The 26,375-nt window shown below is 41.3% G+C and overlaps 1 protein-coding gene across 2 annotated transcripts in view; it reads left to right on the plus strand.

Moving 5' to 3' along the window:
• Positions 1-12,677: 12,677 nt before the first annotated feature.
• LOC140492151 (prenylcysteine oxidase 1-like) overlaps positions 12,678-26,375 on the plus strand; it is a 49,334-nt gene continuing 35,636 nt past the window's right edge. For both annotated transcript variants that reach the window (XM_072590979.1, XM_072590980.1), the window contains exons 1-4: positions 12,678-12,905; positions 13,998-14,204; positions 20,447-20,621; positions 22,986-23,197. In XM_072590979.1, the coding sequence (XP_072447080.1) occupies positions 12,815-12,905; positions 13,998-14,204; positions 20,447-20,621; positions 22,986-23,197 (685 nt within the window). In that variant the 5' untranslated portion in view covers positions 12,678-12,814. The remainder of the gene's footprint in view (positions 12,906-13,997; positions 14,205-20,446; positions 20,622-22,985; positions 23,198-26,375) is intronic.

Genomic DNA, 26,375 nt, shown 5'->3' on the forward strand with positions numbered 1-26,375 from the left:
TGATTATTTCTTTTTTAATGAAGGCATGATTCTACGTGCACTGGTAATTGTTATAGAGTCATTTAATATGGAAACAGACCCTTCAGTTCAACTATTCCATGCTGACCATGTTCCCAAAGTAAACTTGTCCCCACTCACCTGCATTTGGCCCATATCCCTCCAAGTCTTCCCTATTATGTACTTAGGAGAAAGTGAGGACTGCAGGTGCTGGAAAAGCACATCAAGTCAGGCAGCATCCAAAGAGCAAGAGAATTGACGTTTCGGGCAAAACCTATGCCCAAAACATTGATTCTCCTGCTCCTCGGACGCTGCCTGACTTGCTGTGCTTTTCCAGCACCACACTCCCAATTATTATGTATTTATCTAAATGTCTTTTTAAATGTAACTGTACCTACATCCAGCACTTCCTTTGGCAGTTCATTCCACACACAAATCACTCTGTGTGCTCCTCGTGTCCTTTTTAAAACTTCCTCCTCTCACCTTAAAAATATGCTTGCTAGTTTTGAACTCCTCTGCCCTGGAAAAAAGACCTTTGCTATTCTCCTTATTTCTGCCTCTCACAATTTCATGAGACTCACTATGGTCACTCCTCAACCTCCTATGCTTCAGTGAAAAAAGTCCCAACCAATTTTATAACTCAATTCTTCCATTACCACCGACAACCTGGTAAATCCGTTCTGAACCCTCTCCAATTTAACAATATCCTTCCTATAACAGGCCAACCAGAACTGCATACAGCCTCTTCAACATCCTGTAGAACCTCAAAATGACACCCCAACTCCTATACTTAACCATCCTATGAACCTGTGATGCAAATTTCAAAGAATTATGTACCTGAACCCGTAGGTCTTTCTGTTCTACAATACTACCTAGGGCCCTAGCATTGTATAAGTAGCCTTGTTTAATTTGTACTCTGTGCCACATTGACCCTGGTGAAATAAATACAGGTCCTCCATTCACACTGTTTTGTTACATCAAGGATTTTATTTTACTCATTATTCCCAATATAATAACAACACATGCCTCATTTAAGATAATGCAATATTGGTCACCGAGAAATTGACAGGTGTATAGCAAGGCTAACAGTGACATTTAATAGATGATTGTCATTTGTTCTGCCACTTTACGGCTGTTCCAACCCATCTAGCTATGCCATAATCCAGGTGCAGTGTCAGCAAGGGCTGTGTAATTGTGTAAGACACAGTAAGAATTGCAGCAGTTCAGGATTCTGAATTAAAATTCTCTTTCAGTGAAGACAAATATACAATTTGATTCCCTTATGGCTGCATCTGCCTGCCCATTTTCATTGACTGGTGTACAAGGATAGCCAGATCCCTTTATACATTCACATTTGCCAATATATCACCATTTATATAATACTCTGCCTTTCTGTTTTTCACACAGAAAAGCATAACTTCAAATTTATCCACAATACACTGTGTTTATACACTCACTCAACTTGTCAAGGTTATGTTGAAGCCTTCTTGCATCCTCCTCACAACTCACAATTCCACATAATTTTGTGTCATCAACTTGGAAATATTTAATTTGATTCTCTCATCCTAGACATTTATACTTGTCATGAATAGCTGGGGATCAAAAACTGTTCTCTGTGGTACATCACTAGTCGCTACTTGCTACCTGGAAAAGAATACCCATTTACTCGTACTCTGTGTTTCTAGTCTATAAACTATGTCAGTGTATCACCCCTAATCCTGTGAGGTTTACTTTTGACCATTAGCCTCTTATGTGGGACCTTTTCAAAATCTTTCTTGAAATCCAAACATACCACATACACTGGTTCTCCCTTATCTATTCTACTATTTACATTCTCATACACTTCAGCAGATTGGTAAAGCATAACTTCACTTTCATAAACACATGCTGATGTTTTAAATAACTATTAATGGTTTTCAAGTAATCTGTCATCACACATTATTATAATAGACTCGAGCATTTTTTCTAGCATGTTAGACTAGTTGGTTTGTAATTCTCTTTTATTCCTTTCTCTCATTTTAAATAGTGGGGTTACATTTTCCACCCTCCAATCTGCTCTACCGTCTATAGAATTTTTGAAGATGCTGACCAGCGCATCCAATGTTTTCAAGGCCAGCTCTATTTGGAGTCTACTGTAGATTATCAGGCCCTGTGGATTTGTCAGCATTTAACTCCAATAAGTTCCCTAGTGTTTTTTTTACACTAATACTGATTTTCTTCAATTCCTTCCTCTCACTAGACTCTTGATTCCCTAATATTTCTGGGAAATTATTTGTGCTGTCTTTGTTTGAAGATTTCAGGCATTCTTCAGGTTCCAGCTTCAGTCCAAATTAAAGAGCAAAATTTTGCAGGGTACAACGCATCACTAAGATCAGGATACAATTGCATGGCCACATTGAAGGGCATCTCCCCCAACCTCAGATTGGTCTAAGCAAAGGAATCAGATATTGCACAAGCCAATGGCTCTCGGGGCAAGATTTGTGTTGAGCTTCCATATTGGTGTCAGCAGTTAGATATTGAATGAGTATCTCCGATTCACTCTTGTTGGAGCTGTTCACTAAGGCTGTCTCATAGACAACAGAGTTGTTGAATCTGCTGATGGATGAATGCTCATATCAACACCTGGGTACTTGCAATATCTTCTTGCAGTGGTCCTTACCAGCGTTCATTAAATAATCTGACTGAAAAATGCCTGCCTGTTACTATGGCACCTTGATTGTCACATGGATGCAGTCTACACTGTCATGGGCCTGAGAAATTTCAGCAAGGGAGGCAAAGCTGCCAGCCCTCTGACTGGTCACAACCATCTCAAACTTAATCTCAAGGCATCCATTATCTGGCAAATGCAATGTGTGCTGCAGGTAGTGATCCTCAACATATGTCTGCAAAAAATCCAATGGACTGAACCAAAAGCAAAGAGGTTGAGGGTTGTGTTTAACATGTTCATTATCTGTTTGTTTTGGCTTTAGAGTTTTATTCAAGAGGCTGCAGAGGCCTGTAACCATCTTCCCCAAAAGCCTCGTTCTCGGAAACACTGCTGCTCAGACTGGCTGACAATGCTGATCAAAGATCTACAGACCCTGTGCTTGAAGCCATTATCTTCTTTTAGGCACTGCCCTGTGACAATCCAAAGCACTTCAACTTATTAACCCTAAGTTACAGAACTCACACACAAAGTACTGTAAATTCACATTTACTTCTCCTGATTTATTTTGTTTATATCTGTAAAAAAACACTTTTGCAATCTACTTATTGTGTTATTTGCTATTTCACTTTTATTGTATTTTCTCTATTAATTTATTGGTTATCATTTGCGGATTTCTAAAATTCTCATGTTTATAACTCTTAACATTAAAAGTCATTTATATCCAGTTAGTAATGGAGGGGCATAGACCACTATACTTTTTTAAAGCAAATATATATTTGTTGAAAATTATGAGTTAATTCCTTTAAATATTTGCACTTATTCAGTGAATTATCTTTTAATCTAATTTCCCAGTTTTCATCATACTTACGTTGCTCAAATTTAAACCCTTGGTTTCAGACTTAAATTTTCAAAGGCATTAATAGCCCTGCTTGAGGTCCTTCTTGCAAATCTGTTTTGACCTGAAGGTTTTGTTTCCCCTTCAATTTATGTTATGGCTAGGTGAGCAGGGATGAAACACTCTCCTTTAGTCTGATTGGTCACAGCAAAAGGTTTAAGGTCTCTTTTAGAATCCCCCTTCTCCAAATAAAATGTGGTTAACTATTTTTTTTCAATAGCAGTAAGGAGCCAACCCCAGGTTTTCTTAAATGAAAGAAGGAGAAATTCTAATACCTGCTACCCCTGAGAAAAATGAGCACAGTCATGTTTATGGTCTTCGAGCATTCACTTGCTGCCCTCTCTCCCACACAGCTACTAACCTAAAGGATGATCATGTACAGTATAAACAAATATACAGATTGAACCTGAGACCACAGTTGGTTAGTTGGGTCCTTTGTCTGAGGACAGTAGCAACTATTACTGTTATTTATAAGTTCTTGATATCCTGATATTCCTCTACAATCAGTGTTGTCACCAGGTATTCTTGTCTTGAGAGGTAAAGAAAGCCATCTCCAGCATGTTTCAATTTTGTAGTCTCTTCTTCTTGTGCCAAGCAGAAAACGTCTTGAAACAGCACTTTGTTTCTATATTCCCTATCTGCTGTTCTTCTATTGTTTTCCTAGGTATGATAATTGCAGGTGAGCTTCCATCTCCAATATGTGAAGATTCTCATCATGTGTAAATCACATAGGGCCTGGCAGCATTTCACTCCACGCATTCTAAAGCATCTTAAGGAACAGTCGGACATGAACAACATGAATTTCATGTGTATTTGGATTTACAGAAGGTGCTTGAGACACTGCCACACAACAGATCTGTGAGGAAAGATAGAGGTTATGATATAAAGGGGAAGGGGATAGTAGAAAGGTAGATTTGGTTGCGTGATAGGAAGCTGACAGTAATGGTCAATACACATTTTTTGGGCTTAATAGAAGTTTACAGTGGAGCTCCACAAGGGTTAGAATTGGGACACTTGCTTTTCCTGATATATACTAATGATTTGGATCTTGGTGGACAGGGAACAATTTCAAAGTTTGCAGATGACATGAACTTGGAAGAATCATAAACTGAGAGGAGGGCAGTGTGGAACTCCAAAAGGGCATTTACAAGTTAATGGTGTAGATGGATAAGTATCAGATGAGGTTCATTGCAGAGAGGTGTGAGATGATGCATTTTGCTAGGAAGAACATGGAGAGACAATATAAAATAGAGGTTACATTCTTAAAGAAGGTGCAGGAGCAGAGGAAACTGGGTATATATGTGTACAGATCATTGAAGATTAAGGACAGATAGAGCATTTGTGATGCAGTGGCAGTGTTCCTACTTCTCAGCCTGGAGTCCTGGATTCAAGTCCTGCCTGCTCTAGAGGTGTGTATTAATATCTCTGAGCAGGTTGATGAAAAATATCTACGATGAAATTATTTCTTATTTTGTAGGTTTTGTGGCTGAGTGGCAGTGTCCATCAGGGGACAAGTGTTCAAGCAACTTGCTTCAGGGGTGTATCATCCCTTATCTGCACAGGATGTTTAAAAATAGGAGCATAGCGTACAAGAACAAGGAGGTGATGAACTTGTTTCAGATAATTGATTGACCTCAGCTAGAATATCATGGGCATTTGTGGCCACCACATTATAGAAAGGATGTGAGTGCACTGCAGAATGCAGAAGTGATTTACAAGAACAGTTCCAGACACGTGAAACTCCTATTAGAAGAAAGGACTAAAGAAGATGGGACTAGATTCCTTGGAGAGAAGAAGGCTGAGAGGACATTTGGTCAATGTTTTTCAAATCAGAATGGACTGAATAGAGTAGATAAGGAATAAATTATTCTCAGTTGTAAAGAGAACAAGAGCAATGGGGCATAGATTTAAAGTGACGTGGAAAAGAATCAAGTCTGACGTGAGAGAAAACAATTCCACACAGCGAATTACATCACAGTTAGCATATGAAATGCACTGTCTGGAAATGTGGTGGAGGCAGGTTCAATTGAGACATTCTAGAGTGCATTGGATGATAATATGGATACAAATAGCATGCAAGAAAAAAAGAGATTGGCACCAGAAATTAAGGGCAAATGATTAAGTATTGGTTATTGTGGGCCTGTTCGCCGAGTTGGGAATTTGATTTGGAGATGTTTCATCCCCTTTCTAGGTGACATCCACAGTGCTGTGGATTTTCCTGTGAAGCGCTGCTGTACTGTGTCAGTTGGAATTTCTGTGGTTTTGTTCCCATTGCTTCATGTTGCCAGGTCTGGTTGTTCATTGCAGTGGTCAGTATATGGGGTCTAGGACAATGTGTTTATTGATGGAGTCCATGAATGAGTGTCATGCTTCTAGGAATTCTCTGGCTGTCCTCTGTTTGGCTTGTCCTATTATTGTAGTGTTGTCCCAGTCAAATTTGTGATCCTTGCCATCTATGTGTATAGGTAGTAGGGATAGCTGGTTGTGGTGAATGCAGATCATGAGTTGTCTGCCTGTTTGTCCTTTATAATGTTTTGTGCAGTCCCTGCATGGATTCTTGTACACCATGTTTGTCCTGCATGTGATGGGTATTGGGTCTTTTTTTCTGGTGAGTTGTTGACTGAGCATGGCTATTGGTTAATGTGCTGTCATAAATCCCAGTGGCCAGAGGAGTCTGGCTGTCAGTTCCGAGACATTTTTTATATGAGGTAGGGTGGTTAATGTGTTAGGTCATGGCATGTCCTCATCGCGTTGTTTGTCTGCCAGGCATCTGCGGATGAAGTCGCAGGGATATCTGTTCTTGGCAAAGTCTTGTTAGAGGTGTTCTTCTTCTCTTCACAGATCAGGAGTTCTACAATACGTTGTAGCCCTTTTGAACAGGGCCCTAATACAGCTTCTCTTGTGCGTTTGGGTGGATGCTGTCATAATTCAGGGTCTGGTCCAAATGTGTGCCTTTTCTGTACACTTTCGTTATGCATTCCCCATTTTGTGTTATTTCCACATCACGTCTAGGAATGGGAGTTGGTTGCTAATTTCCTCCTCTCTTGTAAATTTGATCCCTGTGAGCATGGTGTTGATAATCTAGTTGTGCTCTCGATCTCTATTCTTTTAATTATTACAAAAGTGTCCTCATCTTATCTGATCCAAAGTTTGGGTCAGATTTATGGAAGTGCTGTTTATTCCAGTCTCTGCATCACTGTTTCTGCTATAAGCACGGAGATAGGTAAATCTATAGGGGTCCCAATGATTTGTTTATACATCTGGCTATTTAATATAAAGTGCATCATCAAACACAGGTTCAGAAATTTGAGTATGCAGTCTTTGTTGATTGGTTCTCCATCATGTCATCTGTTCTGTTTGTCCAGGAAGTTGGCTACTGTCTCTTTGGCTTGGGTTCTGTCAAGTGAAGTAATTTGTCTACGTTTATATTATTGATATTGTCTAGGAATTCCTGTGACGATTGTACATAAATTCCAACCAACACAGTACAGCAGCACTTCACAGGAGACTCCACAGCACTGAGGATGTCACCTAGAAAAAGGGATGAAACATGTGCAAACCAAATTCTCAGCTCGGCAAACATACCCACAACAACTGCAACTGGCACCTGTGATACAAATCTTTACATAAACCTTGAATTATTAAATATATTAAAGGCAAAAGAGTAACTATGGGAACTACACGGTAGTAACATGGGAGGCTGATCAAGAACCAGTAATATAGAAGGGCGGCAGATACTGGAGCTACATACACTGGCGTACAGGCGTAGTATGCCTCTCACCTTGCCATGTCAAGTAAATTTGTTAAAACTGTAGGGTTCTCAGGGGAATCACAGTTAACTTGATTTACAGCTCCTGTAAGATTAGAAATGGAAGGTAGGAAGATAGTTCTGCCAATATTAGTGTCTAAAGAGATGCCAATTAACTTGTCAGGTAGGGATGCTTTACTACAGTTAGAGGTAAGATTGAAGTGCACACAGCAGGGCTTAGTCATAGAAAAGGTCAATACACAATTAGTGATGCAAGAAGTTAAAGATGTTAATGTTTATTGGATGGGGGTATGGCAAGTGATATTCACGACATTTGGGGGATGTGGGAAGCAGAAGTGTTGACGATGTTGACAAAAACAAGACCACCTAAGTCTGAGCTGCACTGTCCAGTGATATTTGATGAGTCTCAGGATGAGGTGCTAGAAAGGCAGTGGCAGCAGGAAGTCACTGCTCCACAACATTTGAGAAATGAAGCAATATTATTCGGGGAGCAGGGAGTGATCCTGCAAATAGAGAGAAATGTGTTCCTGGAAAAGTGGCATAGAGCACCAGGCGCCGCACCACATGTAACCTTACTGGTAAATAAGGGATATCAATCTAAAGACTTAGGACCTATGGCCAGGCATGTAGAAACAGTCAGGGAATGGCATATGCTCATATCAAGGGTTTGGGAATCTGGGGATGGCAGTTACATTAAAATCCTAGCATGCTGCAATTTGATAGGGAATCCGAAGGAAGTCAAGGTAACACCCCAGTGGAGCATGCCAGTGACAGTGGAGGAAGGTGATCAATATGGCAATGAGCAATTGGATGCATTACCAGCCACTTTGTGGTCACAGCATGATACAGATCTGGGGAGAGTGAAATCAGTTAGCCCAGTGGAAATAAGGTTGAAACCAGGAGCTGGGACAGTTGTGAAATTTCTGATGAATGAAGTATCCTAAGGTTTGGTATACCATCAGAAATTAGTTCAGACAATAGGTTTGCCTTCATTCAGAGAGTAGTTAAGTTGGTGCTGCTGTCTTTGAGAATCAAACAGGTTTGGGTGCGTGTATCATCCCGTCACAGGGTATGGTGGAAAGGATCAATGGGACATTGAAAGCTAAATTAAACAAGATCTGCGCAAGCACCAACCTTAATTGGGTTGATGTGCTGCCGCTGGCGCTAAAGAGTTATCATATGCAGACTAATTGCCTGACCAATCTAACACCACGTGAGATGCTCACGGGTAGACCTATGCCAGTACCCAGGTGGAGAGACCCATACGAGGGGCCTAACTTGGAGCAGTTAAGCTTCGAATTTAAACAATATATGCAGCAGCTAACTATGATACATGAGACTATCCACCTGCAGGAAACACTAGGGAACCGCCGCCTGTCAATGAGAAAGGACCTGTTAAACCCAGGGATTGGGTGTACATGTGGGTTTTTCAAAGATGCTGGAATAAGCCAAGGAGAGAGGGACCTTTCGTAGTGACAATGGCATCACCTACCGCCATCCAAGTGGAAGGATGATACATATGGTACCACCTTAATCATTGTATTAAAGCTCTCCCACCAGCACAAACTAACTCTAACACTGAGGTAAGTGGAGCTGAGGCCAAGGAACTCGGACACGAGCACACCACACAGGAGGCTAGTGCCCCTCAGCAGGGTTCCGAACAAGGTCTTGGGGATACTGATCATTCCAGAAATGATTGTGATGGAGATGTGGAGCATAGTTCTCCTGTCACTGGGGATGGGGAAGACATGGGGGATGCCCCTGATACCCCCGTCTCTGATGCCAGGCCTGCATACTCAGACTTGGAGACCATTAGTTTGGCAGACCTGGACTGGTAATGCCAGGGTCATTAAAGCTGGGAGGCAAAGACATATTAGAAGTGCAGACCTTGCTACCCTAACATGGGTACGCTCCGGTGACAATCACTGGTATCAATGGGCAAATTATACAGCTGTAATGATAGTTAGACAGGACTGTTTCTTGTGTACTAAGGCAACCCCCTCGTACTATGTTGTCCCTATGTCTTATAACTCGACCACCTGTACTCAATGGTGTTTGCAGCACTCTAGCTGACTTCTTAATCCGGATGATTCAATAGACAATAGACAATAGACAATAGACAATAGATGCAGGAGTAGGCCATTCTGCCCTTCGAGCCTGCACCGCCATTCAATATGATCATGGCTGATCATTCCTAATTAGTATCCTGTTCCAGCCTTATCTCCGTACCCCTTGACTCCACTATCTTTAAGAGCTCTATCCAATTCTTTCTTAAAAGAATCCAGAGACTGGGCCTCCACTGCCCTCTGGGGCAGAGCATTCCACACAGCCACCACTCTCTGGGTGAAGTAGTTTCTCCTCATCTCTGTCCTAAATGGTCTACCCCGTATTTTTAAGTTGTGTCCTCTGGTTCGGCACTCCCCCATCAACGGAAATATGTTCCCTCCTGCCAGAGTGTCCAATCCTTTCATAAGCCTATACGTTTCAATCAGATCCCCTCTCAGTCTTCTAAACTCAAGGGTATACAAGCCCAGTCGCTTCAGTCTTTCCGTGTAAGGCAATCCTGCCATTCCAGGAATTGACCTCGTGAACCTACGCTGCACTCCCTCAATAGCCAGAATGTCTTTCCTCAAATTTGGAGACCAGAACTGTACACAGTACTCCAGGTGTGGTCTCACCAGGGCCCTGTACAGCTGCAGAAGCACCTCTTTGCTTCTATACTCAATCCCTCTTGTTATGAAGGCCAGCATGCTATTAGCCTTCATCAACTTACAGGCAACCTATTGCCTGTTTTGGTGCCTCCTACTTTAGGACTCTATGTTCTATCAGCAGGATGACATGGACAGGCAGCAACTCCAACGGTGGTGTGGCTATAGTACCCCGTGGTCCACCAGTAAGACTAATGACACGTTCCCTGTGGCTGCTTTCAGGATATGGGAATGGTGAGTTTTGAATGCTTTAAGCGGAATGGCCACACACACAGCTTGACGCGACGTCACAGTCAGCTTTGCACCAAACTAAGTGACGGTATGTCCCTGATCTGATAATTTGGATTGATAATATAAGACAGCCAAGAGGTATTCCTAATGAGTTTAAGGCACGCAATGAGATTGCTGCGGGCTGGGAGGCTCTCATCCCAGTGATAGGAGTTAGCAAGAATGCTGAAAGGATTAATTAATTTATCACAAACAGCAGAGATTTATCAATTATACTGATGATGCCCTTGTGGCCTTGGGAGAACAATTGGGTGCTACTACTGAAATGACATGGCAAAACAGACAGGCTTTAGGTTGAATACTGGCAGAAGAAGGCGGTGTTTGTATGATGCTTGGAGAGCATTGCTGTACTTTTATAGCTAACAACACTAGCCCTGGGGGATCTTTTACTAACGCAATGGGAAAACTAAAGAATCTAAGACGGGAGCTAAAAGACAATGTGGGGTTTGGGCATCAGGTTTTTAAATGGCTGAATAATATAGTAGAGTTTTGGGGAGCATGGTTTGTCAAGATTGGTCTTATTGTAGGTGATGTTTTGCTTGTTGTCACCTTCATCTTTTGTTGCTCTTTACCTTTTATTAAGTCTTTTTTAGTTTGCGTCACTACACGGCAACTTGTGGTCATTTCAGCTACCCCAGGAAGTACTTTTACCCCTCTGACGGAACCCCACCACTCTACTATTATGATCTGACCACTGCCATGGTGCAAGGAATATGTCCATGTGGGGACATCGATGATACTCCTGAAGAACGCGCGGGTCGTAGATTGTGAGGGATCTTGGGTCTTTTTTTCCTGTTCTGGTTATTGAAGGACAGCATTTTGGCCCAAGGGACCCCAGGAATGGAGGAAGAACCCTTTAAGTCTCAGACTCTGAAAATTATTTCATCCATGTTGGGACCTACATTGTTTGTATTGGGCACAAGAGAGGCTGAGCTTATTGTCTCCTTTCTCTAGGTGAGACCAGTAGGTCTCAAGGGGGATATGGAAAATAAAGAACATGAAAGCATGGGATGGGTTAAAGCATGAAGATCACTGTGGTAGGTAGGATGGGATAAGAATAGTAGAAATCAATTCACAGAGTAGGGTTAAGGCTGAAAGGTCACTATGGTGAGAAGAGATAACACAAGTAATAAAGCAAGTTTCTCTGTTAAGTGTTATTATGACAGGATTGGGACCATAAATATTTGGGACATGACATTAAAATATCTAATTAATAGTTAATAGAGTCAGTTTGAGACAGGAGACTATTGTACTAGATGGAATAGCTAAATATCTATCATGATAGGTTAGTCTGCAATGAAAGATCACTGTAGCAGAAGTGATAATAAATATCTAACCATGACATTAGAAAAACATTAAGTAGAATGTACAACTAAAGAGATAATGGGAATTAACATCACTGGTTTATTGTGTAGCTAGAGTGAGGTACTTTGATTAATATAGTTGGATATGCTGATAAGTTAACAGAAACATGATTAAAAAAAATCCACGGACCCTGAGGTTCGTGGGCATTCAAGATTCTGCTTTCTCAGGGTCACGGTTTTTTGTTTGCAAATAAAGGACCTACTTCTTGAAGAACTCTTTGCATCTCCTGGTGATTCTCTATATTTTCTCCACAACAATGTAGAGAAGACCACATCGGGAGAACCAGATACAATAGACTAGGTTGGAGGAGAAGCAAGTGAACCACTGTCTCTCCTGGAAAGACTGTTTGGGGCCTTGGATGGAGGTGAGCGGAAAATATAGGCAAATGGGACAAGTTCAATTCAGGAAATCTGGTCGGCATGGACGAGTTAGGCAAAAAAAGTTTCAGTGTTGTATGACTCTATGATAATACTCGTTGGAAGAGCAGGTACGGGCATGATGGGCAGAATGTCCTTCTTCCGTGCCGTTCCAATTCTGTACATGCTATTTTTGCCTTGGCTGTAAAAGTATTACAGTACATATTGAAATCTCTCCTCAAAGCTTATTTATCGCAGATCCCCAAAACTGAATGTGTACGATTTGAATCTGTAAGTGGGTGTTGTCTAAAGTGTCAACCTTGGTCCATTTATTACAAAGGAATGAGTCATATAGCCCTGGATTTCCTGGTCTGGGCCCGCGCTTGCGCCTTTCACCCACAATGTGTCAATGGTGCGGGATGTCGCAAGACCTGGCACAAGGATCACCTGATAAATGGGACTGATATACATGAGGTGAAGGAATTGTGGCAACTGGAGGGGGGCATGCCCTTGAATGTTCTCCCAATGTTAAATAAAATAACTCCAGGGACAAGGGTGAACTCAAGCCTGTATGGAGTGTTTTGTTACTCGCTCATGCTGAGTTAAATTTGTGATCCTGTTCCAGATATTTGGAGAAACCGCCTGTGCGGGGTTAGCCCACGGCGGAGGAGCTCTGCGAAAGCAATCCGATCTCCCCATTGCTGCAAATACTTACTGTCCACGGGTTTGGGACATCTTCCGTCCTTTTTGTCACTGTGCATTGGTCATTGGGTTTCAGCTTTGTGCAATATGGCTGGTAGAGCTGTGTTGACTTGTACTTTATTGCTGAGAATCGCAGTCACAGTGAGCCATCAGGAAGAAGCGCCCCCTAAAAAAATAGGTAAGATTTTTGATTTAACTGCAGAGTTGTAACATGTTCGATGTTTATCTTAATTCAGCCTGTACAGATGGTGTTCTCAAATTTTTACTGAGAGTTTCTGAATTTAAAATTAGCGTCGAAGTAACGTCCCCCGGCAAAAAAAAACTATCGCATTTTGCACTAAACATGTGCAGTTACAATGATCCAAGAAAAATGACAGCAAATCGTATCCTTTCCAAAAACAATGTAGAGATGTTTAAAATGGATAAGGTCATCATTCAGCTTGATTTAGATTGATTTTGATACAACGTAATACGTCAAATGGAGTTCCTCAGTTTCAGGTTAAACACGATTTGAAAGCTGTTTGGCGTAATTTGAATTGGTTTATGAGGCCCAAGACCTGACTGGTAGAATCATAGAGAAGTACAGCACGGAAACAAAGCCTTCGGTCCAACTCGCCCATGCTGACCACATTTCCTAACCTAATCTGTTCCCATTTGCCAGCACTTGGCCCATATCCGTCTAGCTTTGACATTGTGAGAATTTCATGTTTTTCGATTCCTGCTGCAGTCAGATGATTGTGCAATAAAAATACATCATGCTTCCCCAACTCATAGAAGAAAATTGAAGAGTTGTAGCAAAGTTACCAGGTGAGATTTTGGGGCAACAGGATAGGTCTAAAAGGGTATCTATACTGATGTGTTTCATTGGAGATATGTTTATTTGTATATGGTGTAGCAATTGTATGAATATTGAATAAGGTCTGGTTGGTTTTGCTTTTCTTCAAGCTCAACCAAATCCATAGTAATGCCAGCTTAGCTTGCAACTTCAAAATCATTTGGTAAGAGTGTAAATTTGATCCCCTCTAAATATTTTTCTTCATTTAACTCCACCCCACTTCGCTTTGATTTTTTTTCAGTTTGTTGTGATCAATTGCAATTATTAAGAGTTGGTAAAATACTTGAATGGCATGCTAACATGTCCAACAAAATCTATAATCTTATGATAAAAGTGATTTGTTTCAATGTATATTTAAACATAGCCAAAATAAGTAGCTAGATATTATACACTGGAATTCCTTTCATTAACTTATTTTCATTTTGTTTTCCATAGCTGTAGTTGGTGCAGGAATTGGAGGATCATCAGCTGCCTATTTCTTTAGACGGGAGTTTGGTCACAATGTTAAAATTGATGTCTACGAGAAGGGCACTATTGGAGGTCGACTAGCAACAGTAACTGTAAATGGTCAGCAATATGAGATTGGTGGCTCAGTGATTCACCCTCTCAACCTTCATATGCAAGACTTTGTTAAACATTTAGGTAAGATTATGTTTAATAATTTTAATTTCCAAAGTATTCAGGACATTTTCTTTAGCAATGAGGAGTGAAGTGGCACTGTAGCTCAGTAGTTGACCCTGCTGCCTCTTAGCACCAGGGAACTGGGTACAATTCCATCCTCAGGCTGTGTGGAGTTTGCACATTCTCCCATGCCTGCGTGAGTTTCATCCCGCCAGTCCGGTTTCCTCCCATATTCCGAAGATGTGCAGGCTAAGATGGGTTGGCCATATCAAATGTGGAAGGTTGGTGGATTAACCATGGGAAATGCAGGTTTACAGGGTATGGCATGGGTGTGGTCTGGTGGGATGTTATTCAACGGTTGGTGTGGACTTGATGAGCCCAATGACCTGTTTGCCACACTGTAAGTAGTCTATAATTCAATGAAAGCTGATAACTGCATGAATCCAGAACTACGTTTTTTTTTGAAATTTGATAATACGATAACCTGACACAACTTGAGTATTGCTGAAAAATACGCATTTAACAAACTGCCTGTCTTACACTAATCAAGACAGTTTGGAAGCATTATAAAAGTAAATGGAAAAACAACATATAATATCCTGAGAAGTGAGTGCTGATTATTGGCAGGCAGATTCTGATTGGTGGAGGCGTTGCCATAAAGAATGCACGAGTAGATGATGATTCACAGTTAACTAAGAGTTACATTTTAGATGTGGGAATGAAATACATGTCTGGTTATCCCACTGTGCTTTCACAACCCAAGTGAATGGAGGTGGATTAAAATAGAAGGATGCAGACACAATGGGCAGAAAGACTTCTTACCATGCTATAAAAATTCTGTGAAGCTTGCATCTCATAAACATAGGCACATAGCATGTGTGAGAAGGACTTTGCCATTTGGCCTTTCAAGCTTCCTTTGCCATTCGATATGGTAATCTGACTCAATTGTACAAGGCCTTGGTGAGACCACAACAAGTACTGTGATCTCTTCACCTGAGGAAGGATATGCTGGCTATGGATGGAGTGCAACGCAGGTTTAAAAGACTGACTTCTACGATGGCAGGGCTGACATATGAAGAGAGACTGGCTCAGTTCAGTTATATTAATTGAAGTTTAAGAATGAGAAGGGAGTTCATAGAAACTTATAAAATTCTAACAGGATTTTGACCCCTTTAGCCCTAGAATTATATCAAACTCCTTCTTGAAAACATTCAAGAGTGTGGGCCTGGTGGAAATTTGTTTAGAGGGTTGGTGTGGACTCGATGGGCCCAATGGCCTGCTTGCCACACCACTTTCTGTGAAGGGACAGTCCACAAGAAAACCAATCTCTGGGTGAAGACATTTCTCCTGATCTCAGTTGTAAATAGCCTACCACATCATCCTTAAATCGTACCTCTGGTTCTGGACTTCCCAGTCATCAGAAGCAATCTTCCTGTTTTTACAGTGTCTAGTTCTGTTAGAATTTTATAAGTTTCTATGAACTCCTTTCTCATTCTTAAACTTCAATTAATATAATCCGAACTGAGCCAGTCTCTCTTCGTATGTCAGCCCTGCCATCGTAGAAGTCAGTCTTGTAAACCTGCGTTGCACTCCATCCATAGCCAGAATATCCTTCCTCAGGTGAAGCGATCACAGTACTTGTTGTGGTCTCACCAAGTCCTTGTACAATTGTGGCAAGACATTTCAGCTTCTGTACTCGAATCCTCTCACAATGAAGGTGAACATGCCATTTGTCATCTTCACTGCCTGCTGCGCCTGCATGCTTATTTTCAATGACTGGTGTATGAGGGCAATCAGGGGTTGTTGCACTACCCTTTCCCGATCTATCAGCATTCAGATGATAATCTGCCTTCATGTTTTTGCTATAAAAATGGACAACTTCAAACTTATCCGCATTATATGTCATCTACCATGCATTTCCCCATTCAATCAACTTATTCAAATTGCACTGAAGCATCTTTGTCCTCCTCACAGCAGACCTCCCACCCAGTTTTGTATTGTCTGCAAACTTGGAGATTGGAAATAGTGGATTTAGTTCCCTTATCTAAATCATTAATATATATAAGGTAAAAGCTGGAGTCCCAAAACTGATTTTTGTGGTATCCCTGTAGTCACTGTCTGCCACTTAGAAAAAGACCTGTTTATTCCCACTCTTTGTTTCCTATCTGCCAACTAGTTCTACATTTATATCAGTACACAATCCCCAATCCCAGGCACTTTAAAGTTTATATGCTAATTAATCTCTTGCATGGGACCTTATCAAAAGCTTTCTGAAAGTCAAAGTAAACCACATCCACTGGCTCCCCTTATCAACTCTACTTATTACCTCCTGGAAAAATTCTGATAGATTTATCAAGCATGATTTCTCTGTCAAAAATTCATACTGACTCCGCCTGAAAGATGATCACCAATGCATCCGTTATTTCAAGGGCCAATTCCTTAAGTAGATGTAGATTAGCAGACCCTGGGGATTTACTAAACTTTAATCTCATCAATTTCTCCAGTACTATTTCCTTAGTAATACTCAATTCCTTCAGTTCCTCCTTCTCACGACAGCCTATGTTGCCGAACGTTGTCGGGACAGTATCCGTGACTTGCTTTGCAAGGATGGAATCAAAATGTATATTTAATTGGTCTGCTGTCTCTTTGTTCCATTTCATAATTTATTAACTGAAAGAGTTCCAATTTTGTTTTCTCTTTAAATCGTTTTCTCTTCAAATATTAATAAAAGATTTTAGTCATTTTACTCTGAATCAATCTCTTCGTCCTTCTTTGTTAAAACCTAAACCGTTCCCAATCCTCAGGTCTGCTGCTTTTTTGGCCAATTTATGTGACAATTCCTTGGTTGGGCCACTTATCCCATTTTATTTTTATGGCCAAGAATGAACACTTGCTGCAGTTCATCCACAGGCTGTAAATATTTGCATTGCCTATCCACCATCGTTCTCTTACATAATGTTCCCCAATTGTTATAGTCAGCTCATGTTGATACATGTAGATTCCTTTATTTAGATTCAGGACCCTACTCTAAGAACCAACTTTACCATTCTCCATATTAGTGAAGAATTTCATCAAATTATGCTCACTCTCTCCATACGCTGCTAAATTGCCAATCTTCCTTTCTCTGACACATGACAGCCTGGGATATCTTGGTTAGAACACAAAAACTGGAGATGCGAGAATCCAAAATAGATAAACAGGAGGTTGGAAGAACATAACAAGCCAGGCAGCACCAGGAGGTGGAGAAATCAACGTTTTGGGTATAACCCTCTTTCAGGACTAGACCTGGGGATAAGGGGAGCTACACATAATGCAGGGGGTGGAGAGAGTAGCAGAATAATGAGATAGTGATAGGTGAACACAGGTAGGACCTGGTTGGTCAATGGGGGGGATGAATCTGTTTGGTAGGTTGAATGAAAGGGAGGAGGTGAGGTTATTTGTAATTCGAGGAATCAATGTTATGTCCTCTGGGCTGTAGGCTGCCCAGGTGGAAGATGAGATGTTGTTCCTCTAATTTGCTCTCTGATTGACAGCGGCACTTGAGGAGGCTGAGGATGGACATGTTGGAGGGGGAATTGAAATGGGTGGTGACCAGGAGGTCAGGCTGGCCATTTCGGGCCTGGAAAGATGCTTGGCAAAACAGCCACCTACTTTACGTTGGGTCTCACTGATGTAGTAAAGAACACATCAGGAGCATTGGATGCAGTAGTATGTTGGATCTCATCAATGTAGAGAAGACCACATTGGGAGCACTGGCTGAAGATTTAACACTTGCCCGGAGGCAAAAAATGTGCAACACTTCTCTCACCTCCATCCAGGGCCCCAAACAGTCTTCCAGGTGAGACAGAGGTTCACCTGCATCTCCTCCAACTTAGAGTAGGTTTCTGTTTCACCAAGCATCTTTGCCACGCCACAAACGGCCAACCCCCTGGTCACTGCCCATTTTAATTCACCCTCCTATTCCTTTTTTGACATGTCCATCCTTGGCCTCCTCTTTTGCTGCAATGAATCAGACTGCAAATTGGAGGAGCAGCACCTCACTGTCTGCTAGGCAGCCTTTAGCCCAGAGGACTTAACATTTAGTTCTCCAATTTCAAATAACCTCCCATCCCATTCCCCAGCTCTCTCCTCTCTGCCCTGCCTCCTCCCATTCCACCTACTGACCCTTCTTTCCAGCTACCAACCAGATTCAAGCTTCCCATTGACCAACCTGGTCATATACACTACCTGTGTTCACCTATTCCTAACCCACCATTCTGCTACTCTCCCCAACCCCCTTTATCTGTAGCTCCCCCAACCCCCACATCTAGTCCTGAAGAAGGGTTAATACCCGAAATGTTGACTTCTCCAACTCCTGATGCTGCCTGGCTTGCTGTGTTCTTCCAGACTCCAGGATATTTTGTTCTCTAGTTGGTTCCTCAACATATTGTTCCATAAAATCATCCCCCATACACTTCAGGAATTCGTCCTCTACGGTATTTTCTTTTATTCCTTCACAGGATATGGGTGTTGCTAACTAGGCCAGCACTTATTGTCCATCCTTAATTGCTCAGCAGGCAGTTAAGTGTCAACCATATTGCTGTGGGTCTGGAGCCACATAAAGGCCAGACTAGGTAAGGACAGCAGTTTCCTTCCCCAAACAAATGTATTGTTAGATATTTAACTTTAATACAAAGATTACCTTTAGTTAATTGCTAAGCTCTTTAAAATACACCAATGCAACAGCCTAGGTCTGGTCACCAGTGATCCATTAAAATTGTCTTTCTGGCTGCACAGACTTCCAAAGTTGGTATATGGAATCATGGAGTTGCTGCATGTGTACACAGCTGCACAGCTTAGACAAAATGTTGGTTGTGAATGTTCCTTGCTAAGGGCTAACCAGCTGGGAAGTGTATTATCTCTGTCTTTTTCAACCTTGGAAGTCTAAATCTGAAAATAAACAAACATCTCTCAGCTTTGCAGCTGTAAGTCTGAATATTTCATGGTCTTCATGAAATGGGTGGCACAGTGGTTAGCACTGCTGCCTCACAATGCCAGGGACCCGGGTGCAATTCCCACCTCGGGCGACTGTCTGTGTGCAGTTTGCACAATCTCCCCGTGTCTGTGTGGGTTTCCACTGGGTGCTCCGGTTTCCTCCCACAGTCCAAAGATGTGCAGGTCAGGTGAATTGCCCGTGGTGTTAGGTATAGGGGAATGGGTCTGAGTGGGTTGCTGTTCGGAGGGTCAGTGTGGACTTGTTGGGCCAAAGGGCCTGTTTCCACACTGTAGGGAATCTAATAATGTTAGGCTCTTCACTCTGTTCATAATCCCATGGTACATTTCTTTGTCCAATGGCAGCACAGTAGCCCAGTGGTTAGCACAGCTACCTCACAGTGCCAGGGACCCAGGTTGAATTCCAGCCTCTGGCAACTATTTGTGTGGCATTTGCACATTCTCCCCATGTCTGCATGGGTTTCCTCCAGGTGCTCAGGCCTCATCCCATAGTCCAAAGATATGCAGATTAGTCAGATTAATCGATGAATATATTGATTGTATGATTGTACCTGAATTAATTTAATGATACAATGTTAGTCTGCCTACTAATCCTGCACTCTTAAATAGGTAAAAGAAGGACTGTAGATACTGGAGTGCTCTGCACTCTTAAATGCCCTCTGCACGGGTCAATTAATTCTAGGGCAGTTAGGGTCAGGCAATGAATATTTGACCTTGTCAGTAACACTCACATTATATATAAGGATAATAATAGAAAAGCTTGCACCATGAACGGGTTCCTGCTGAGCTGAGTCCACTACTGCTCATTTTTGGAACTCAACCATGCTTTCACAATGAGACCAGCTGGTAGCTGTGTTGACATGTAGTCTTGAGGTAGAGTAAACAAGGCAGAAAAGTTTGAGTTTTTTAATCTAAGAAAGCAAAGGGTTAAGGAAGAGAGAGTATAGCAAGCAGGTTATGTGGAAAGAGAGACAGATTTGCATTTTCAATTGACGTTGCATCAAAACTAGAAATGCTTGTTTTCACCCAGGCTTGGTCTCACCTTAATTAGATTCCTGACAGCGTTCACCAAAATATAACCAGAAACCTTTGCGACCATCCTCACAAATTAAACCTAAGACTATTTACTCAGAATCATTCAGCTATTCACTGTCTAAACCTTTTTATCATAAAACGCATTCATGAATTTTAGACACTGCTTATTCAATAAGTTTATTGTTTATTATTGTATCAATTTGTTTCTTACTTTTGCCTGTCTCTCTGTCTACCAGGGCTGAAGCATAGAAAAAATGTTCCAGAGAAAGTGGCACTATTCAATGGGGAAGAGTTTGTATTCGAAGAAACTGATTGGTACCTCCAGGATCTGTTTAAAATGTGGTGGCGATATGGCTTTAGTTTACTACGTCTGCAAATGTGGGTGGAAGAGATAGTGGAGAAGTTCATGAGGTATAGCATATTATGTAATTCATATATTGTTGCTTAGAACTCAAATCATCAGTTAATGGACACACTGAAATATGATCTGCTCCTTCCATTTTTCTGTAAAACTGAAAAAGGAAGTCACATTTTCATAGAGTTCCTGTTTCATGCCCTCCCAACAGCCAAGTATTTTTGAAATGTAGAGATTGTTTTAAAGTAAGGAACTCAGCAGGCAATTGATTTACTGCAATGTCCTATAAACAGCAGTGAAATGAATATCGCTATCATCTGTTTTAGGTGTTGGTCGAAAGCTAAATGTTGGTGAGCACACCGTATTTGCTCCCCTGCTCATGTAATCGTGCTTTGGAACATTTTTGCATCCATGTCAGAGGATGTATGTTAAATGTCCTAGCTAATTTATGGCAGTGCAGGCAATGTAGCACTGAAGTCTAGCTGAGATGATATGCCAAATCTCTGGAATGGGCCTTGAAGCAACAACCTTTTGAAGCCACTGGAAGTTCCACCACAGCAAAGGCTGGCACCCACATCAATTACAGAAAATATTCTCCGTGCAAGAATGTGACCATTCTATTACTGTAACAGAATGTTGTTTCAGATCAATGTGGAATCTACTGTCAAATGTTTCTGTTTTGGAATCTATTCTGTTTCCTTGTACATCTACAAATATTTGTCAGCAGCCTTGGGGTCTATAGCAAACGTTGACCTGTTTGATTGCTGGGAAGCACAAACTCCGTCAGTCAGTGCAACCAATGGTTCATTTTATTAGTCTGTTAAAGTCTGTCTAAAGTTAATTATCTAATGCTCTCCTCGCTGCTGTCACTAAGATCAGCTAACTTAGACCAGTTCATACTTCTCAATCTCTTGCTGTAATATTTCAGCAAAACTTTGAATAGCCCATTTACCATCAGGAATCGAGGCTTTTGTATTTTTTATTTTTAACTTCCATTCTGTTGCTTTTTGGTGCTAAGGTATAATGAACCAAAGCAGGACTTTTGTAAGCAAAATATATTCGTTCCAAAAGTCCACAGTTGTTCTGGTGAATGCCCATGGTATGTTTGACGGCAGTCGGTCCCAAATATGTTAAATCCCAGCCTCCTGGGAATGTTTTCTGTTTAGCCTTGTGTTGAAGGAGTCCCAACCTGACTCGACAAGGCAATCTACATAAAGAGGGATCAGAATTGGGGTTCCATAGGTTGTAAAGGAAGTTGGCTGTTAGGTCCATTATTGAAATCTCTCGTACCATCAGCACTGGCACACCTGGTCTCATCTGATGTATATGTTTCAAAAGAGAGTAACATTCATCTGAGGTCCAGCGTGGGCAGAAGGATCCAAAACAGTTTGACAAAAAGGTTTTGCTGAGTTTGTTTTGGAAGGGGGCAGCTTAGACTATGCTGATTGCTCCTTCCCCCATTACAAGTCGGCCTGCTACCATGGTCAGTCCAGGAGTCTTGCGTTGCATAGAAAGAGGCGACTTGCAGATGTGACTCCTAACCCCCTCCTGTAGCAGGTTGAGCCAGGTTAGTGGGAACAGTACAGAATTCCAAAATGGTTCTGATCACAGTAGAACTATAAAATTTGTCATCCTGTGAAATTTCTGTCTGTCACTTCTACAATGAAAAAGATTAATTCCTGAATATGTTTGAGATTTGTAATGCCTTTTTGCATCAAGTCTTAAAGCACAGTTCACACCAGCCCATTGATTCTGTTGCCTTTTGCTACAGTTGAGAGATGAATCCAACACCTCATTAAATTCCGCACTTATGGGTTGTTGCCAGTGTTCTGAACGTGGTGCTAATTGAATGCTGGGTACTTCATAGATTGTTGAAGGAAAGATTTGTTGCCCAAAATCAAACCTGTAAAGTTGTGATTTTGAATTAACAGCATGTCTCCTTGTATAAACAAGGAGATATAGTAGAAAAAGCAAACACGGTGTCTCACTGAGACTACTTTCCCTTCCTTCCTCCACCTAACTTCCTCCATACCCATGCACGTCCTGAGGACAACAAATGTTGGGTTATCTTCTTTGATGCCGCAGTGAAAAGATCATTGTTATTAAGCAGACAGATTGAGTTGCTAGTTACTAGCAGGGTTGAGCAGTTTTAGAATGTGATACAAAAAGGGCTTCATTCTATGTGGTATTGGCTAGCAAGTTACTAGTGTCTACTGAAATAATTATTGTGAATGCAATTTTTAAAACACTGGGCATCTCTTGGCAGCTGATAAAAGAAACGTTGTGATATTTCTTCACGTGCTTGTACATTAGTTCCTTTTTAATGCTTGGCAATCAATAGGCAACAATTTTCTCGAAGTGAAAAAGGAGAAATGGTGAGTAAAAGAAATGTTTAACCCTATCTTGTCATTATATGGTAGGATCTACAAGTATCAGGCCCATGGCTATTCCTTCAGTACATTGGAAGACATGCTGCAGTCATTGGGTGGGGATCGTTTCATTAACATGACACGGCGACCTGTGGCAGAGACTCTGCAGGAACTAGGAATCTCCCAGCGCTTCGTTGATGAAGTAGTCACTGCTATCACAAGAGTAAACTATGGTCAGTCAGTAACCATCCCTGCATTTGCTGGTATGTAGCTTTTTAACCTTTAAATACACATAAAATATTACATGTAAAGGAAAGTGGTGGCATAGTAAATTTTCACTGGACTAGCAAACTAGAACCTCAGGCCAATCTTCCATGGACACAAGTTTCAATCCACCTTGGCAAATGGGAATTCAATGAAAATCTGGAATAAAAAGCTGACTTAGTAGCAACCATGTAACCATTGTCAATTATTGTTAAAAAGTAATGTCCTGATATCCTTTCAGGAAGGAAATCCCTCATCCTTGCTCAGTTTAGCTTACATATGTCTCCAGACCCACATCAATGTGACTGACTCTTAAGCCTTCCTGAAGGGGTCGGGCACTAATTGTTGACTTGTGACTGTCACATTCTGTGAATGAATTAATATAAAAGATGCACAATTACAGGGGAATGAACATCTTACATAAATGAAAAACTACTTGCTACTAGTTGGATTCATTTTAATAAGCTGTTTGCAGTGCAATCAATAGCTACTGCAGATCAGGTTTCTTTTTAATAAAAAAAGACTAGCATCTATTTCACAGTTAAGATTCTGTAACAGGAGAAGTGTTTCACTCTGGCACAATTGTATTAAGAGATCTACTCGGTAATAAAGTGCTGTACAGCCTGTATAGCCAGGGAAGATACTGATTAAAGTTAGTTTTTATTCTTGATAGCAACTTTCTGGGACCTTGCCTGTTTGATAATTCATTCTGTGCATTTAGCATTTGGGTCTTTGTAAAGATTGACTGCAACAATTTTCCTACCTTTAAAGAATAATTTATTTTCTTCCACACTGAGTTTGGCATAGCGCGATGCAATTAATCCTTGTGAGAAAAGCAGCTGATCTCTGTATTATTCATAGCAGATGCTTCTGCCAGAAAGATAATGTTGGCAGGTCTCACTCTGTTTGACATAATTTAAATTTATAGAGCTATTTGTCAAGTTGTTAATGCAGTTAAAGTTTCTCTTTTCCACATGTTAAATTGAAAGAAGCAAAGGATGAAATGTGCACAAAAAATTACACCCTCATCACAAAGTTCAGTCAACATCTTTGGGTTTATCCTGTGATTGAATTTAGCTTCACACCATATACATTTTGTATATTCCTGTTGTTTGTAATCTTAGAATTATTGCAGTACAGAAGGGGCCATTTAACTTGCATACTGCTGCTCACCTGCACCCCCAACCCCCACATTGCTGTACATTTCCCCCTCATCGAATAATTGGAATATTTCGAAAAAAATTATGGCACAGAAGGTGAAACACAAAATGTTTCACCTAACCTATTTTATTTTTGACCGCTTGGTCTGTATTATGATGAAAGTTCGTGTTATTACTTTTGGCAAATTTAGGTACTACAGAACCATGCATAGCAAAATTTGATTTTTCTTTTTCCCCTGTGTTAATGGGATGTTGGTGTTACTGCTGGACCAGCATTTATTGCCCATCCCTAATTGTCCTCAAGAAGGTGGTGCAGAGTTGCCTTCTTGAATTGCTGCAGTCCACGTGCTGCAAATAAAACCACAATGTTGTTAGGAAATGAGTTCCAGGGTTTTGACCCAGTGACACTGAGGGAATGATAGTGTATTTCCAAGTCCAGCTGGAATGTGGCTTGCAAGGAAGTTCCTGTGAATCTGCTGCTCATCCCTTCTAGGTGATCTGATTATAGTTTTGTCACTGTCGAAGGAGTCTTGGTGAAATTAAGCAGTGTATCTTGTAGATGGTACAAACTGCTGCCACTGTGGTAGAGGAGGTGAATGTCGAAGGTCATGGATGAGGCACCAATCAAACATGCTGCTTTTACCTGGATAGTGTCGAACTTCTTGGGTGTTGATGGAGGTCCAGTCATCCAGGCAATTGGGGAGTATTCCATCACACTCCTGTCTTGTACTTTACAGATAGTGGACAGGCATTGGGGAAACAAGAGGTAAGTTAATTGCTGCAGAATTCCCAGTCTCTAACTTGCTTTTGTAACCATAGTACTCATATGGTTAGTCCAGTTCTGTTTCTGGTCAATGTTGATATTAGTCTACACTCCATCATCATCAAAATGACAGAAGAGGCTGTCAGCAGTAAATTCATGCAGAATTTGCAAAGGAATAACCTGCTCAGTTTTAGTTCTACGAGGGTCACTTACCTCTCGGCCTCGTTACAGTCTTCATTCAAACCAGGGACCAATTGGGTTGAATACCAGAAGTCAGGTGAGGGTAACAGCCTTGAAATTAACACTATATTTGGCCGAGAGCAGCAATGATGGAAATGCCATTGAATATCAGAGGATGTTTGTTACTTCTCTCTTGTTAAATACAGCCATTTCTTGGCAAATCAGTGGTGTGGATGTTACTTGCCACTTATCGGCTGAAGCCTGGATGTTGTTGAGGTCTTGCTGCGTGTGAAGTTGTCTTCAATACCCGAGGAGTTGAGAATGATGCTGAACATTGTGCAATCATGATTGAACGTCCTTGCCTTATGAGTTTGAAAGAAGCAGTTAAAGATAGTTGGTTCTGGGACACTCCCCTGAGGAACTCCTGCAGAGATGTCCAGGGACATGAGATGATTGACCTCCAATAATCACGTCCATCTCTCTTTTGAGCTAGGCATGACTTCAACCAACAGAGAGTTTAATCCCTGATTCCCAGTGAATGCCAGGGAATCTTGGTGCTGCTCTCGGCCAAATATAGTGTTAATTTCAAGGCTGTTACCCTCACCTGATCTCTGGTATTCAACCTTATTAGTCCCTGATTTGAATGAAGACTGTAACGAGGCCAGGAGGTAAGTGACCCTGGTAGAACCAAAACTGAGCAGGTTATTCCTTTGCAAATTCTGCATGAATTTACTGCTGACTGCCTCTTCTGTCATTTTGATGATGATGATGGAGTGTAGACTAATAGAATAGTAATGGACCGAGTTGAATTTGACTTAATTTATGTGCACAGGATATACTTGAGTAGTTTTCAGCTATATGCCAGTGTTGTAGTTGTATAGGAACATCTTGGCTAGGGGTACAGTTTGTTCTGGACTGCAAGCTTTCGAACTAGTACCTGACTGTTGTCACAGCCCATGGCCATTACACTATGCAGTGTCCCCAACTATTTTGTGATGTTACAATGAGTGAGTAGATTTGGTTAAAGACTGGCGTCCATGAGATTACAGATTGTAGTTGTAGTCCTATATTATG

This window comes from Chiloscyllium punctatum, chromosome 20 (assembly GCF_047496795.1).
Source record: "Chiloscyllium punctatum isolate Juve2018m chromosome 20, sChiPun1.3, whole genome shotgun sequence".
NCBI lineage: Eukaryota > Metazoa > Chordata > Chondrichthyes > Orectolobiformes > Hemiscylliidae > Chiloscyllium > Chiloscyllium punctatum.